Below are 17,059 nucleotides of genomic sequence, written 5' to 3'. Positions count from 1 at the left end.
TGCAGCCGCTGTGGAAAAGAGTTTGGAGGTTCTTCAAAACATTAAACATATAATTACCATATGATCCAGCAATACTTCTCCTAGGTATATATGCAAAAGAACTGAAAAGGGGTACATAAACAGATTTGTGTACTAAAATGTTCATAGTAGCATCATTCACAATAGCCAAAAAGTGTCCATCGATAGATGAATGAATAAACAAAATGTAGTTTATAATACAATGGAGTATCGTACAGCCATAAAAAGCAATGAAGTACTGACACATGCTAAATGAACCTTGAAAACATTATACTAAGTTAAATAAACCAGACACAAATACTGTATGATCCCACTTATATTAAATATCTAGAATAGGCAAATTCATAGAGACAGAAAGTAGATTAGATGTTCCCAGGCTCTAGGGGGAGGGGAAATGGAGAGTATTTGCTTAACGGGTACAGAGTTTCTCTGGGGGTGACAAAAAAGTTCTGGAAATTGTGGTGATGGTTGCACAATACTGTGAATGTAATTAATACCACCGTACCTTACACTTAAAAATGGTTAAAATGGCAAATTTTACTATATATATATTTTTTACCAGAATAAAGAGAAAAAATAGATATCTTATTCCTATCTGCATTCAATCATGCTGTTTCCCTCATCTTAATGAAGATTATCTTATGAACATAACATCAATCATACTCCATGGTGAAAGACAAAACTTTCTAAGATCAGGAACAAGACAGGGATGCCACTTTTGTCACTCCTATTTAACATAGTACTGGAAATCCTAGCCAAAGAAGTTAGGCAGGAAAAAGAAACAAAAGACATCCAAACTGGAAAGGAAGAAGTAAAATTATCTTTGTCCACAGATGACATGATCTTATATGTAGAAAATCCTGAAAATTCCACACAAAAAAACCTGTTAGAACTGATAAACAAATTCAGCAAAGTTGAAGCATACAAAACCAACAAACAAAATCCAGTGAGTTTTGTAAAAAAAATAAACAGAAACCTCAATTAAATAGAGTTGGGAGACCAGAAGGGACTGCTTCATGCCCTTAGACTTTAGCAGAGCCCAACAGGAAGAAGAAAGACTCCTTTTTTACTGGCAAGGAGCCCTCCCACCTTCCTTTTCCTCTGTATAAAAGTGTTCTCCTACCTTTGCCATACAGAAACTTGCATGTATTGATAGCTCGCCGTGGTTGAGACCCCTGAATTGCAATTCTCTGCTGATCCCAAAGAAACCTGTCTTTGCAGGAGAACTATCTGGCAGTCTATTTGTTTCAGTTCAGCAGCTTCTATACACTAACAATGAACGGTCTGGAAAGGAAATTAAGAAAAACAATTCCATTTACCATAGCATCAAAAAATAAAATAAAGTACTTAGAAATTAACTGAAGAGATGAAAGACTTACAATGAAAACTACAAAAATTGCTGAAAGAATTAAAGAAGACACAAGTAAATGGAAAATCATCCCATATTTATGGATTGGAAGACAATATTATTAGGATATCAACACTCCCCAAGGCAAGCTACAGATTTAATTAAATCCCTGTCAAAATCTAATGGCATTTTTTGCAGAAATAGAAAAATCCATCCTAAGATTCATATGGAATCTCAAGGGACCCCAAAGAGCCAAAACAATCTTGAAAAAAAGAATAAAATTGGAGATCTCACACTTCCTGATTTCATAACCTATTACAAACCTACAGTAACCACAACAGTGTGGTACTGGCATAAAACAGATATATGGGGCTTTCCTGGTGGCGCAGTGGTTGAGAGTCCACCTGCCAATGCAGGGGATGCGGGTTCGTGCCCCAGTCCGGGAAGATCCCACATGCTGCAGAGCGGCTGGGTCCGTGAGCCATGACCACTGGGCCTGTGCGTCCGGAGCCTGTGCTCCGCAGCGGGAGAGGCCACAACGGTGAGAGGCCCGCGTACCGCAAAAAACAAACAAACAAACAAAAAAAAAACAGATATACGGACCAATAGAATTGAGTAGAGAGCCCAGAAATAAAACCTCACATATATGGTCAAATGATTTTCGACAAGGGTGCCAAGACCATTCAATGTCTTTTCAAAAAATGGTATTGGGAAAACTGTCTATCCACATGTAAAAGTGTTGGGAGGCAGAGATATTGAATAATATCCACCGAACTGAGAAAGAACTTTGAGACCAAAAAACAAAGCAGGCAACTCCATAAAGTGCAATTTTGAAGTGTATTGTGGGTACTGACATACAGCCATATTACATAATGCATATTGTGAACTTACATACAGCTAGGATCCAGAGGCATTCACAGCTGCGCTCTGCGAAGGGGATACCTTGTATTTAAAGGGGCCAAAGCGAAAAACAGAATTTGACTCCCAGGTAAGATGCACATCAGCATCCAAGGGAACAGGGGCTTTTTCCTCCCGGGGGGTCTCATGACCATTAACATCTGTGTCAACAAAAGGCATTCTTCCAGTTTTCGTATCACATGAAGGCAAGAGTAAAAGTTGTTAGGAAAGTAATCTGGCTTGGGTGCACTCCTTGTGAGTAGACTAAAGCTCAGTTGTGCGGAAAGGGGAGGGGCAAGACTGTGGGCCTAAGATGGAGGTGACAAAATGGAGTCAGTGTGGTTCAGCCACATAGATTGGCAGTTTATTTAGCTGTCCCTATGACTCTTTGAGCCCATGGTCTGATAACCTGTGTAACTCTCCCATCAATGTTAATTTGCATTCTCCATTCCTATCTGTGTGGTTCTGGACACTGGAGGGAGGCAGGCTGGAGGGCTATGTTTACATGCCTCCTCCCACTCCTCTTGAGGTCCCCCTCGAGGCAGATACCTAGATCTCTGCTGGGTGTGGCTGCCTCCTTGATGTAATGAAGAAGGGACCCTTAGAAGGAACAGTACCTCTTGGCTGATGTCCTGGGTCGCGGAGATAATGTGGTTCAGAGGACGTATACTATTAATTGCCCTGTGCAGGGGTCTGAGGAGCTGTGAAGGGTCTAAGGTGTTATCCTGTTTGCAAATCAAAGAACGATTATACACACATATACTAACATAGTCACAAGATCTCTGGTTCAGAGACAGGCTGTTAAATGACAGCATCTTGTATCAGTTCCCCAACCCCAAACTCTCCATTACATGACACAGTGAAAGCCAGTGTACCTGTGTGTGCAGAGGGGCTGTACACTACAGGAGAGGAACCCTGAAATTATAAAACTCAGAGCTTATGTAGAACAAGTGGCATAGCTGTCTCTCCTCACTGGGGGTTGGAGGAAAAAAAGAGAGTGAGAATAAGCAAATGGCTCTGGCTTTTATTACCTTGGAAAGGGAGAAGCTGACTCTTGGAAAATGCACCAGAGAGGAAACATTCTGTATCCTCCTAGGCATGTTTACCATTCAAACATCCTTTAACAGGTGCCAGTAATCTGTTCAGGAAGCCTGCATTGGGCAGAAACCCTTGGTTCTCCCACACAGCCCTAGACAGGCGACTTTTCCCTGCCCTTTCTGCCCCTGTAGTTCTTTTCTAAGTAAGGGCAGGTATGGTTTCTAGGGAGTTAGGATGAAGAAAGTTTAAGTATAATGGATTCGCTATCCAGCAATGTGCCCAGTAAACGTCTGTTGAGTGAATGACACGGACCCGCTGTTTAAGATTTTAATGAAGATGGGGCAGAGGGATGGTTGGTTGAGATGTCCTGACGAGGCTCTCCCAGAGCCAGGGCAATCTGAGCCAATTAATTCCTCTCCGCCCTCTCCCCTGGGCCTTAGGCAAAGGCCCCGGCTCCCTGAAGCAGTGTCAGGGCTCCTGACACCCCCATGGTCAAGGCGGAACGTGCACAGACTGGTACCACACCGGAGCTCTTCTGGTCTTCTTGGTGGTTGAGGGCTCCAGGGTCTAGAAAGGGATTCCCGTCCAGTGTCAGGTTATTTACCTCGGGCAGCTCGTCTGGCCGCGGCGCCCTGCTTAGCCTGTTGCAGCTGAGATCAAGCACGCTGAGCTTGGGCGGCAGTCCTTTAGGCACTTGCTCCAGCCCCGCGAACGACAAGTTGAGAGAGCTCAGTGCGCTGGGCCAGACACATGAAGTAGCGCCCGGGGCGGTGGCGCGCAGCGAGTTGTGGCTGAGGTCCAGTCGGTGGGGTTGCACACTCGCCGCCGCCAGCGCAGCGCACACGCTGCTGAGCGTCTCCATCCCCGCGTTGCGTAGCGCTAGACCTTGGAGGGTCGGGAACTTGTGCGGACAGAGAGCCGCAATCAGCCCGCGCTCGCCGAGTCCAGGATTGTCAGACAGGTCTAGGCTGGTGAGGGCCTGGAAGGTGGGGAGCTGTGCGCAGGCAAAGGCAAGCGAGTGTGCTTGCGCGATGTTCAGTACCCTGAGACCAGGCTTGAGCCACTGCTGCAGTTCGCCGAGCCAGGCACCTCCTGTTGCCCACGACACGTTACGGAGACTGAGGGTGGAGAGCGCAGGCCCAGTGGCTTCCAGAAGCGGCGGCGGCATCGGGCCGGTTACCTCCAGGTCCTCAAACGTCAGTTCCTTGAGGCGGGAGTAACCGAGCGCCCGCAGAAGGGCGACCAGAAGCAGAGCAGGAACCTGGGCAGCTCCCAACGTGAGCCGCCGCCAGCGCAGAGCCTTGATCGTGTCAGCATACTGCTTCAAGTCGGCGTCGGCGCTCTTTAGAAACTGTTCCAGGCTGCGGCCGCCGCCACGGATCTCCACCTCGACAGCAACCATACACTGCAAGGCGCTAGACCAGTCAGGCTGCGGATCCGTGAAGTTGCAGGCGCAAAGGAAATCTTCTTCGTCCAGCTCGCAGGGCTCTGGTGTGGCCGCAGACACACGCAGCAGTGGCAGCAGTAGCAGCAGCAGATAGGGCACGCACATCTGCAAAGACAGCGGAGGTCAGGGCGGATCCTGCCGCTCCCTAAGGTTCCCCGAGTAGCCCTCCTTCGGCCCCAAGAGCATACACTCACCATGGTCGATAGGTCCTCAGAACATCTGCCTCTCCGCCTGGCTCTGGGATGGGCTGTGGCTTCTTTCCTTTACAGCGGCTCTCAGTCGGCTTCCAGACTCCACAAACTTATCTGTCCTTACTCTTTGGCAGCCTCTGAACGTTTATGTAACCCTGGGATGTCACTCCATTCCCTCCTCTTTGAACCCTGTCACTCCCCACCTTTCTTCCTCCCAACCACCCCATCCGCTGTCCTAGGAAATTTTGCAGTGAATGATGTTGCCAGGAAAGGAGCCATAACAGGAAGTATCTTGCAAAGCGTCTAGGGCCCTCTGCCTCAGGCAGTGCCCTGATGACTCAGGCGCCCCCAGCCTTGTCTGAGATGGGGAAAAGGAAGATCCCCAGTGCCTCAGGCCAGGACTCTCACGTCCCCTGCCTATAGCCCAGTAACTCAACCCGGGTAGTTTCCTTAACTTTTCCCTAGTCTTGGTAATTACTGTTAACCTCCTGTCACCCAAGTCCAACTCCCTGAATATCCTCAGGTATTTAACTGGATATTTTGTGGAAGAGATTGCAAACTTCATCTGTTGACTCCAAGGGCTAGAATTAGGTTCAAGAGAAGGAAGTTGGTCTGAGGAATAGCTCCCCCCGCCCTTTTTTTTTGCTGACTTGTTCTTTAAATTTGTTTATTAAGAAATAATAGCTTTTTTTTTTTTTTGGCCGCACGACATGTGGCATCTTAGTTCCCCGACCAGGGATCAAACCCGTGCCCCCTGCATTGGAAGAGCAGAGTCTTAACCACTGGACCGCCAGGGAAGTCCCCTCACAATTTTTTAACGTGATAGCTTTCTTAAAAGTAGAGAAGTCTATGTGTTTAACAGAGACACATTGGCCAAGTCCCTCGCTCTCTTAGTTTCCACTTCCCTCCCATGACATTTGAGAAATGAGATATTCCTAAATATAATTTTCCCACTTGTACCTAGCTATCTCCTGCCCTTTCCCCAGCACAATACCTATGCCCTAGGAATGAAAAGCTGGACCTATGTTGAATGAGGGTTAATTAGTAACTCACCTGCTTTGTCAAGAAAAAAAAGCAAGTGTCCCAGAGGGTGGGGAATTGTTACCAAACCAGGTTTGTTTGCCCAACAGGCAGTAAGCCAAACACTGTGACGCTTTTGTTTGTAGCAGAGAAAGGGTTTTTCACAAGGGATCTAAGTGAGGAGCAGGGAGAACAAGTCTCAGATTCACCTCCCTGAAGGCAAGGGGCTTGGGATATTTATGGGTGAAGGGTATAGGGTGGTTGGAGGTACAGGGGAAGGTGATTGGGGACAGGAAAAAGGTGAGGTAATCAGTATTCTGCTCAGGTGTATCTGAGTTACATGCTTCTTCATGGGATGCATGTTCAGAAAATGGTGGCATTAGCATGATCTGAGGGTGAAGTTTTGGCCTTCTGATGTCAAAAGGCCATCCATCCAACACTCGCACAGGCCCAGTTGGAGGGTCTGTTGTTCCAAGCAGTCTTAATCAGCTGGAACACGACCTGGCAAGAGCTGACTCTAAGTTCCTGAAAATCAACTTAAGGAACCATTACTATAGCAACCCATATGTCAGAGGTGTTATCCACAGAGGGGCAGTTAAAGGAGTCTTGTGACATATTGTGTAAGCTACATGAGGGTATGTAATTTGCGGGAACAATTAAGGTGAGCTTGATCAGTGAAGGAAGGTTACACGATATTATTTATTAAGCAAGTTACAGTTCAAGGGATCTAATTGATGACTGCCCTCAATTTTAGAAGGGCTATGCTTTTAAAACAGCCCTCACAAGTCTGAACTTCTGGATTTCTGGGCAAAGAGCTACATGAAAAACATTTGAATTCTCACTTCCCTTTTTCCAGAAGTAGCTACATCTGTCCACAATCCAAACAAGGAAGCCCCATCGGACCACACTGCTCCCTGTGTGTCCTGTTGGGCATGTTCTAATACCCTAAGCCATGTCTAAAGGCCAGACCATGTCACTGGGACATCCCTGAGGACCAAGATACAAGTATAGTTCAGTGTGAAATACACTGACTCTGCAGTCAGACAAAAAGGCTTGGAATCCCAGCTCTACGGCTAAGGTTGTAACAATAGCCGTTCATTGTTATTTTCTTCATCAGAGTCTCTGCATTCAGAAGACTCAGGCCACTGAAGCCTGGCTCCTCAGGAAATTCCATCACCTTAATAACAAGAACCTACTGTATAGCACAGGAACTATATTCAGTATCTTATAATAACCTACAATGGAAAAGAATCTGAAAAAGAATATATATATCTATCAGGTTGGCCAAAAAGTGCCTTCGGTTTTTAAGTAAAAATAAAAGACACATTTTTTTCATTTTCACCAAGAACTTTATTGAACAACATATTCACCCTTTTGTTCCACTATCTTCTGCCATTTTTCAGGCAACTTCATAATTCTATCTTCCCAAAACTTTTTATCTTTTTGAGCAAAGAACTGTTCCAGGTGCCTTTTACAGTCCTCCAGGGAACTGAATTTTTTTCCATTAAGAGAATTTTGTAAAGACCGAAATAAATGGAAATCCGCAGGTGAATGTGTGCTGAATATGGCGGATGAATCAGAACTTCCCAGCCAAGCTGTAACAGTTTTTGTCTGGTCATCAAAGAAACATGCGGTCTTGCGTTATCCTCATGGAAGATTATGCGTTTTCTGTTGACTAGTTCCGGATGCTTTTTGTCGAGTGCTGCTTTCATTTGGTCTAATTGGGAGCAGTACTTGTTGGAATTAATCGTTTGGTTTCCCGGAAGGAGCTCATAATAGAGGACTCCCTTCCAATCCCACCATATACACAACATCACCTTCTTTGGATGAAGACCGGCCTTTGGTGTGGTTGGTGGTGTTCATTTCGCTTGCCCCACGATCTCTTCCATTCCACGTTATTGTACAGTATCTGTAAACCCACCTAACATGATTCAAAATGGAGTAACACCTGTCAAGGGCACCTATTAAGTCTCTTTCAGACACCTGAGACCTGGAAAATTACTGAAGACTGCAAGTCTATTCGAAAAACCACATCCTATAGACACACAGCCAGCCCTGGTACTGCTGTGGACCAGAATAGACATGAACTCACCTCCTTTTCCTGCACCTTGCCCTTTGAAGCTCAATAAAAGATTCAAACCCCACCTTTTGGGACCAATGCCACCCTATGTGTCTGGCCCCCCTCCTCCCTTGGAAAGTGGAGGAATAAAAACTTTCTTTTCTTCACTTGTTAATATTTCTGTGAATTCTTTCACAACCCATGTCGGCTCACCTAACAGTATCCACTTTTCATCGCCCATCACAATTTGTTTTAAAAACGGAACGTTTTCATTATGTTTAAGTAGAGAATCGCACGCGGAAATATGGTCAAGAAGTTCCTTTTCCCTCCGCTTAACTTATGTGGAACCCAAACATCAAAGTGATTAACATAACCAAGCTGGTGCAAATGATTTTCAACGCTTAAGTTGGGTATTTTGAGTACGTCGGGCTATCTCCCGCATGGTATAACGTTGATTGTTTTTAATTAATATCTCGATTTGATCTCTATCAACTTCAACTGGTCTACCCGACTGTGGAGCATCGTCCAGTGAGAAATCTCCAGCATGAAACTTCGCACACCACTTTTGACGTGTTCTATCAGTCACAGCACCTTCTCCATACACTGCTCAAATCTTGTTTTGCGTTTCGGTTGCGTTTTTACCTTTCTTAAAATAATAAAGCACAATATGCCAAAAATGTTGCTTTTTTCCTGCCATCTTCAATATTAAAATGGCTACACAAAAGTTCACCAATTTCGATAACTCTTTTTTAAAACGCATGCTGATATGACAGCTGTCACATACAATCTAACAAAATCGTTTTGAATGAAGTTAAAGACAACTAAGTGCTACTAGAGCCATCTTACGGAAAAAAACGAACGAACCTTTTGGCCAACCCAATATATATATATATATATTACACAACACTGTAAGTTAACTATACTTCAATTTTAAAAAAATGGTTAAAAAAAATTCCATCACCTTAGGGGAGACACTCTGGATGAGGGGTCCAAGCTAAGAGGGGCAATAATGTTTCTGCAAAGGTCCCCAATTAACACCTTGATTCAAAAAATATCTATCGTTTGTCTAAACCAAGTGCCAGCGCTAATGCCAAGCCCTGGGATGCTGATGTGACCATCACATGGTTCCTCAAGTACTCTAGTAGGTGCGGGAGGCAAATGCAGATGCAGAACTACAGTCCATAGTGAAGATGACTCTTACAGAGGAGACAAGGACTTGGGGGAGCTCTAGAGAAAGGAACAGCTAGCCTTGTAGTAGAGAGGACATGGAGCTGTTTCTTACAGGATTAACAGAGTTGCCAGGCAGATAAGTGCAAAAAAAAACCCCAAATAAAAAACAGTTTGGGCAGCTGTAACTGTTTGAGCAGACACTCTGGGCAGAGCATAGATTTTTCCTGGGGACTTGCCTTATCTTCCCAACCAGGAGAAAGATGTAGGTGTTAGAAGCCAGCGTGCCCCATGAGAAAGGGGACAAGACCCAGATCCTATCCCCAGCCAGAGCATGGTGCATTAATAAATGGTGCTCAGGGAATTCCTTGGTGGTCCAGTGGTTAGGGCTCTGCGTTTCCACTGCAAGGGGCACGGGTTCGATCCCTGGTGGGGGAACTAAGATTCCTCAAGCTGCATGGCCAAAATAAAAAAAATAATAATAAAGTTAAATAAATGGTGCTCAATAAGTGGCTGTCCAGAGGCTGGATGGTTGCTGGACCTGGAGAGAAGATATGGAGAGCAGGATGATGGTCTGCAGATTTTTAACTAGGTGTTTTGTGGAAGAAATCAAAGGCTTCATTGATTGACTCCAAGAGGTGGAATTAAATTAAAGGGAAGGAAATGGGTTTGAAGAACAGTTCCCATTCCTGGATTTGTTCTTACTTGCATATTTGTCTAAGTAGTAGCTTTCTAAAGATTAGAGGCCTCAGTGAGAATTCTTTTTAACTTTTTTTTTTTCTGGCCTCACAGCTTGAAGGATCTTTGTTCCCCCACGAGGGATTGAACGCGGGCCCTTGGCAGTGAAAGCGTGGAGTCCTAACCCCTGGACGGCCAGGGAATTCCCTCAATAAAAGTTCTTAAGTGCTACCAGGACTCTACTCTCTTGGAGCTGTGAAGGCGGTTTGGGAGAAGACAACGTCAAACAATTACACTGTAACTTAATGTCAGCTGTGAAAAGGGTTATGAAGGAGAAGCGTACGGTGCTATATGCTCTCGTAACGGGGGAACTGGTACAGTAGTTCTGAGTAGGGGACACTGGAGATCTTGAGGACAGTGTTAATTAAGGGAAGAGTGCTGGTTGTTGTGAGGGTGGGGTGGCAGAGACAGGGCTCTAGGCAGTGGAACAGCCTGTGCAAAAGCCCAGAAGAGAAAATGTGCAGGGCTTATTCAGGGAACAAAGATCCTAGGAGAGATGAGTAAGGTAAGGCTGGAGAGGTATGCAGGGATTAGACCATGTAGGGCTTAGTTGGCCACAGTTCAGATTTTGAGGGTATGGAACACAGTTTTGTTTGTTTGGCTGCGGCGGGCGGCTTGCGGGATCTAGTTCTCCGACCACGTATTGAACCTGGGGCCATGGCAGTGCAAGTACCGAGTCCTAAGCACTGGACGCCAGGGAATTCCCTGGAGCACAGTTTTTAATTCACCAGTTTCCCCAGTACCTACTAGATTAATGGCGCTCAAAATTTGATGAAAGAACTACTTTATCCTGAAGATAATGCCATTCACTTTTTTAAAGTATTTTTAAAATTTTTATTTATTTAATAAATTTATTTTTGGCTGCGTTGGGTCTTCGTTGCTGTGCATGGGCTTTCTCTAGTTGCAGCGAGCAGGGGCTACTCTTTGTTGCGGTGCGCGGGCTTCTCATTGCAGTGGCTTCTCTTGTTGCGGAGCACGAGCTCTAGGTGCGCAGGCTTCAGTAGCTGTGGCACGTGGGCTCAGTAGTTGTGCCTCTCTGCCTCTAGAGCGCAGGCTCAGTAGTTGTGGCGCACGGGCTTTGTTGCTCCCTGGCATGTGGGATCTTCCTGGCTCAGTGCTCGAACCCGTGTCCCCTGCATTGGCAGGCGAATTCTTATCCACTGCGACACCAGGGAAGCCCTTGCAGTTCACTTTTATCCAGAACAGTGACACATAATTGAATTTGTTTCCTTTTCCTCACCTGAAAAATGAGGATAATTGTCATGGCGAACATTCAATAAGGTAATGCACTGCCTGGGGTTAGCCAGCTTTCATCACTGAGAGCCGAGTTATTAGTGAAATGGCATTCGACATCTTCCTAGAACTCGGGGTAGTTTTGAATGTTCGTTTAGAATCTGTTAGGGATGGGTAGGTTGTGTTTGCTCAGTGGAAGGTGACGCTAGGGGCCTGGGGTTGTCCGGGTCGAGGTTGAGTTACTTCCTTTACTAGATCGGAAGCCGAGAAGCCGGAGGCCAAGGGAAGGGGCGGCTACCTGGAATTCGCTCGTCTACAGACCCCACTCCTCCTCTAACCTTCGCCCCGCCCCGCCCCGCCCGTGGTCGCTTCCCCTAGTGCAGCCCCGCCTTCACTTCACTTCATGCCCCGCCCATTGGCAGTTCCCCTTCCGCTCTGCGCTGCGGCTGCGCAGTCCGTACCATCTTCTAGACGCCTGGGTCCCGATACGTGCTCTCTGGTGCGGGTTTACTCCAGTTCCAGCATGTGGAGCCGACAGCGGGGCCGCCTCAAGCCGTTATGCTGCGGGGTGGAGGAGCTACGGTGCCGCCGGCGGGAGCGGGAGGCAGGTGCGGGCGGGCGAGGGAACACGGGAGGATGAGGGTATGGCGGTCGGAGTAGGGGTGAGGAGGCTTCCAGGGTTGGAGATGGGTTCTGGGTCCTGGGTGCCCCTTCCATGATCAAGCGGCTCCTTTGCTCCCAGCACTGCGGAAGGCACGGAAAGAGCAGCAGCTGGTCAGCAAGAGGCTGCTGAGAGACGAAACCTTGGAGGAAGCCGAGGAGGGATGTGTGGCCATGATCTTCGGGGAAGCCGAGGTGAGGGGGCAGGGTGCTTGGTGAGATCCACACCAGGGAGCGGCAAATACCTTCTCTTGTACTCGTGGTCCGCCCCCAGACCTGAACGCGGTCCCTTCAACACCTCCTTCCATCTAGTGGGCCAAGCTGGAAACCAGGGAATCATCCTCGACAACTCTATCCCTCATCCCCACATCAATATATCATCAAGTCCTAGCCCCCCCCCCCTTTTTTTTACCTCCTAAACAGCTGTGGAGTCTTTTAAATGGCGTTGCCATCACGATTGCCACCATCCTCTTCTCTGAATACTTAACAGCAGCCTCCTAACAGGTCATCTGCAGAAATTTTGCCTCCTCAAGTTAATTCTCTTTACATCAGTCAGTCAGATGCGTCTTTTAAAAACACAGAGACCAAAATCCTTCCTGTGATCTACACAGTCCAGCATGGTCTAACCTCTGCTACTTCCAACCTTATCAGTTCACTCATTTCAGACAAATTGTCCTCTTTTCAGTTCTTGGAACAATATACCAGGCTCTTTCCTGTCTCAAGGCCTTTGCAGTTGCTGCATCTAAAGTGGGTCTGCAGAGAATCATACTAATTGTTTGCTTGTTACCGTTTCTCCAACTAGACTTTAAATCCACAGGAACCTGGACCTTATCTTATTTGTCATCATTGAAAACTCAGATGCCTATACAGTATCTGGCATATAGTAGATGCTCAGTATTTATGGAATAAGTGAACGAAAGAATTTCTTTCAGCTCATTTATTCATTCAGCAAGCATTGGGCATCCCCTGTTTATATTATGTTTACATATATAGTTTACAAAGCACTTACACCTAGGTTATACCATTTATTCATTGTGTGCTTACTTTATACCAAGGCACCTATGCTGGGTACTGAGGTACAGAAAGATGAAGAGAGAGTCCTTTTCTTTGACGTGTTCACAACCCATTGAAGGAGACAGATGTGCTTCTACCTGTCATGAAGGAAACATGAGGCACAATAGAAACCCCTGAGTCTTCCAAAGGGAGCCAGAAAGAGCTAACTTCCCAGAGGCAGTGAGAGCAGAAATCTAAAGGAAGTGGAGGACCTGGGGAGGGTATCCCAGGCAGAAAGATTATGTGAAAGCTTGGAAGCATTAAAAAACACGTCATGTGATGCGCAGTGTTGTTGCAGTGTCGGTTGCATGGGGAGAATCGCTAGAGGGATAGGTTGTGTCAGGCTGAGAGGTTTAAATGTTATCCGTGAAATAACACAGTAAAAAGGCAGAGTAGATGTTATGCCCATTTTTCAGGTGAGAAACTGGGGTTTAGTCCCCTGTAGCTAAGTGGCAGGGCTTGTATTAAACCCAGTTCTGATTCCCTCTTCTGTCCACTCTACTGCAAGGTTGGCACTTATTGGCCATAATACTGTGAATGACGAGTTCTAGGAATAGTGCCATATTGAAGGGCTCACAGCTGAAGTGGGCACAGCAGAACTCATGCCTTGCTTTCTGGCAACTATGTGTTGCCATCTCTCTTCTCCCTGCCCTGGGCTCCAGATCCAGCAGTTCCTGCGGTTAGCCCAGCGGGGGACAGAGGAAAAGGAGAGAGAGAGGGCTCTGGTCAGCCTTCGGCGAGGCTTGCAGCACCCTGAGACGCAACAGACCTTCATCGGGTCAGTGTGGGTGGTGTGAGTGTGTGGCTGGGGCTCTGAGGGGTGGACAGGAGTGTGGGGGGGATGGGCCACTGGCTGAGCAGGGCTCTGGTGCTCACTCATGTAGGCTGGAGGGCAGCATTCGGACCCTAGTCGGGCTCCTGACCAGCAACCAGGCCCTGCTGCAGCTTGAGGCGGCTCGGTGCCTTCATGAGCTCTCTCACTCTGAGCAGTCTGCAGTAGTTGAGGCCTGCCTGCCAGCCACTTCCTACCTTCTCACCTACCTCTCCGGTCACAGCTCAGACTTTATAGTAAGCCCTGCCCCTTCCTACCGTTCTTGGTTTGGATTTAAAAATTGTGCTTTTGGGTCCAGTTTGAGCTGGCAGGTAGGCAAAAGAGGAAAACCTGTTTCTCCTGATGCCCCCAGCCATACACACACCCATCATCTCCCATTCCCCTGTGTCCCGATCCTCAAGGACAGGTATGCTCCAGCTTCCCCACTCCCACCCCTACCCCACCCCGGCCTGAGACAGGCCAAGCCCGGTGCTTTTGTTGTCCCGCTCTCAGGAGCTCTGTCTGTATACACTGGGTAACCTGATTGTGGAGAGTGAGGCTGTGAGAAGGCAGCTCCTGCCACAGGGCATTGTTCCGGCCTTGGCTGCCTGCATCCAGGTAAGTGTCCACCTCCTTGCTTCCTCTCTGGGCACCCCTCCCCTCACGTCTCTCCACATGCCCCACCTGCTCTGGGTAGGCAGCTCCATCCTCTGCCCTGTGCTAAGGGGTTGAAACTCTCAGGAAATCTTATGGCCTAGGCTCCAGAGCCAGATCCCTACTCTGTCTGCTTCTAGTCTCCCCACCTGACTGTGCTGGAAGCTCTTGGATATGCCTTGTCCCAGCTTCTGCAGGCTAAGGAAGCTCCAGAGAAGATCATCCCGTAAGTAAAATTGAGTCTCCAGATGTGTAGGCAGGTGTGACCTACTTGGTAGTGTAGGCCCTGATGCCTGATCGAGTCGTTTCCAAAGCTGTTGCACATTTCAACCCCATGTGCCTGACTGGGAAGAGCTTTGGGTTTGGACGCTTTCCCACCTGCTCTCAGGGTTTGGGAAGAGTGACTGGCATCTTGCCTTCTGTGGTTCCTACCCACAGCTCTGCTTCTACTGACAGCTCTGTCCTGGGCTCCACTCTCCCACAACATATGCTGCAACTGTTGCAACCTGGCCCAAAGCTGAACCTCGGAGTAGCTGTGGAGTTTGCCTGGTGCCTTCATTACATCATCTGCAGGTAACAGGCCAATTGGGAAAGTGCCACAAACCTCCCCTGGGGCTTCCTTCCATGACACTCAGGTTTTTGAACTTTGGTTTCTGGAATTGTTGTGGTGAGTTTTCTTTGTTCTATGGTCCTCTCTTCTTGGAGCTCGGGAAACCCACAGACCTAGGTCATTTGCCACCTTAAAGGTAGGATTGACCGAGTAGTGACTACTTGCTTCCTGTTGCCCAGCCAGGTCAACAATGCCCTGCTCATCACCCAGGGCGCTCTGTCTACCCTGGGGCTGCTGCTGTTGGACTTGGCTGGGGCTGTCCAGAGAACTGAGGATGCAGGACTGGAGCTGGTAGGTGAAGAGGACAGGTCAACCTCTGGGTGACCTTTCTTTTTACTCAGCTCCTGCTCCAGTGTGCAGGTTGCCCCTTCCTCCTTAAACCTGAACCCTAACTCATCTTTGCAGCTGGTATGCCCTGTGCTTCGGTGTCTAAGCAACTTGCTAACAGAGGCAGCAGCAGAGGCTGTGGGAGGGCAACTGCAGCTCCGAGATGAGCGTGTTGTGGCAGCCTTATTTATCCTTCTGCAGTTCCTCCTCCAGAAACAGCCCAGCCTGCTTCCTGAGGGCCTCTGGCTCCTTAACAACCTCACTGGTAAGCACCATAATCTGCCTAGGCCTGGATCTTTAGATACTGGGAATAATTCCTCATGGCCTGGGCTGAGGTGGGTAGGATTGGGAGTGGGTTGGTTTCATGCCCCAGTTGGAGGAACTTCACCCTGACATTTTTCCCTTCCAGCAAACAGTCCTAGTTTCTGCACCTCCTTGCTCTCCCTGGATCTGATTGAGCCCCTCTTGCACTTGTTGTCTGTATCTAATGTGGTGAGCGTGTTGGTAGGTATCGGGGTCACTTGAGTCCAAGGTCTGGTGGCCAAAGTGTAAACAGTGGGAGCAGCCCTGAGCCCTCAGAAGTACCCTTAGCTGAGAGCTGGCAGGTGGTGTGGTATGGATGGCTTCAGGGCCAGACCATCAGTCATAGACCAGACAGTCTAGGTGTGAGTCCCTAAACTGTAATTTACTAGTAACTAACCTTGGGCAAATCAACTAACCACCTTAAGCTTCAGTTTCCTCATTTATAATTGGGAATAGTAATCCTACCTGAGGGTGGCTGAGGGGATTACAGAATATGCATATAAAAGTGCTTGGCACAGTGCCTGGGCATGTGGTCAGGATTCCATAGAAGCTATCGTTAAAATCTTCGGTTTTCATCGTTTGTGGGGACTGTGTACATGTATCTGTCTGCAGGTGCTCACGGTTCTGTGCAACGTTGCAGAGAAAGGTCCTGCTTACTGTCAGCGTCTATGGCCAGGGCCCCTGCTCTCCTCCCTGCTGGACATGTTGGCCTTCTCTGACACTGAAGTAGTAGGCCAGAGTTTGGAGCTGCTGCAACTGCTGTTCCTCTATCAGCCAGGGGTGGGTTTCTGGCCTTAGTCCCCAGTCCTTCTGTTCTGAAGCCTCTGGTCTCACCATGGCCCCTTTCCTTCCAGTAACTTTAGTCATTGCTCTGGGCCTGGCTAGCCTATGTGGGCTCCAGGTCCGAACTTCCATACTCTTGTTGGGAATGCATTCTTCCAAGAAGAGGTGGGCTAACCTATAAGGCTGTGGTAATTGCGTGTTAGCACTGAGGGACCCAGTGTTGAATCCTTTTCTTCCCTGCTCTCAGGCTGCCCAGGCCTTCTTGCAGCAGTCAGGACTGCAAGCCCTACAAAGGCATGAGGAGGTGGCACAGCTCCAGGATCGTGTGCATGCTCTCCAGCAGACAGCTCTTCATGGGTGACTTGACTTCTCAGAGTCATGTACTCCACTCCCCATCTCCCCCACTCCCCAGCTTCCTGGCTCACAGAGCCCCTTTGGGAGGTTTAGAACCATAATGACATCATGCCCTCTGCTCCCACACCTAAGCCTAAGTCAAGATCTCTGGATCCCAGCTCCTCCTGTTTTACCCAGCAGTGTCCAGGCGGGAGGACCAGAGGGAACCCAGTGTGGCCTACTTAATCTGGGTCCATAGAATCTCCTTTTTTCTTGTTCTTTCTTTTCTTTTTTTTTCTTTTTTTTTTTGCTTCAGCAGCTGGTGGCTTTTGATGGGATGGAATAAAATAAGTTTTATTTTTATATTCA

At 47.7% G+C, this 17,059-nt stretch overlaps 2 protein-coding genes across 5 annotated transcripts; one reads left to right on the top strand and one right to left on the bottom strand.

Moving 5' to 3' along the window:
• Window positions 1-3,620: 3,620 nt before the first annotated feature.
• On the bottom strand, window positions 3,621-4,853 carry CD14 (CD14 molecule; the record flags this gene model as incomplete). Its single annotated transcript, XM_079701551.1, has 1 exon — window positions 3,621-4,853. The coding sequence occupies one exon, from the start codon at window positions 4,851-4,853 to the stop codon at window positions 3,738-3,740; it is 1,116 nt and encodes a 371-aa protein (XP_079557677.1). The 3' UTR covers window positions 3,621-3,737.
• Window positions 4,854-11,679: 6,826 nt separating this feature from the next.
• On the top strand, window positions 11,680-17,053 carry TMCO6 (transmembrane and coiled-coil domains 6; the record flags this gene model as incomplete). 4 transcript variants are annotated; one of them, XM_079703181.1, is made up of 12 exons in its annotated part: window positions 11,680-11,764; window positions 11,899-12,011; window positions 13,532-13,647; window positions 13,754-13,937; window positions 14,194-14,298; window positions 14,475-14,560; window positions 14,791-14,907; window positions 15,124-15,235; window positions 15,350-15,536; window positions 15,681-15,775; window positions 16,187-16,354; window positions 16,605-17,053. In XM_079703181.1, the coding sequence occupies 12 exons, from the start codon at window positions 11,680-11,682 to the stop codon at window positions 16,716-16,718; spliced, it is 1,482 nt and encodes a 493-aa protein (XP_079559307.1). In that variant the 3' UTR covers window positions 16,719-17,053. The 4 variants fall into 4 exon arrangements, with proteins under 4 accessions (XP_079559307.1, XP_079559306.1, XP_079559305.1 ...); XM_079703180.1 differs by having other exon boundaries at window positions 14,773-14,907; XM_079703179.1 differs by having other exon boundaries at window positions 13,532-13,653; window positions 14,773-14,907.
• Between the last annotated feature and the right edge of the window lie 6 nt (window positions 17,054-17,059).

The sequence above is a fragment of the Hyperoodon ampullatus genome (assembly GCF_949752795.1).
Source record: "Hyperoodon ampullatus genome assembly, chromosome: 4".
In the NCBI taxonomy this organism is placed as follows: Eukaryota; Metazoa; Chordata; class Mammalia; order Artiodactyla; family Ziphiidae; genus Hyperoodon; species Hyperoodon ampullatus.
This window is presented reverse-complemented; position numbering and strand designations above follow the sequence as displayed.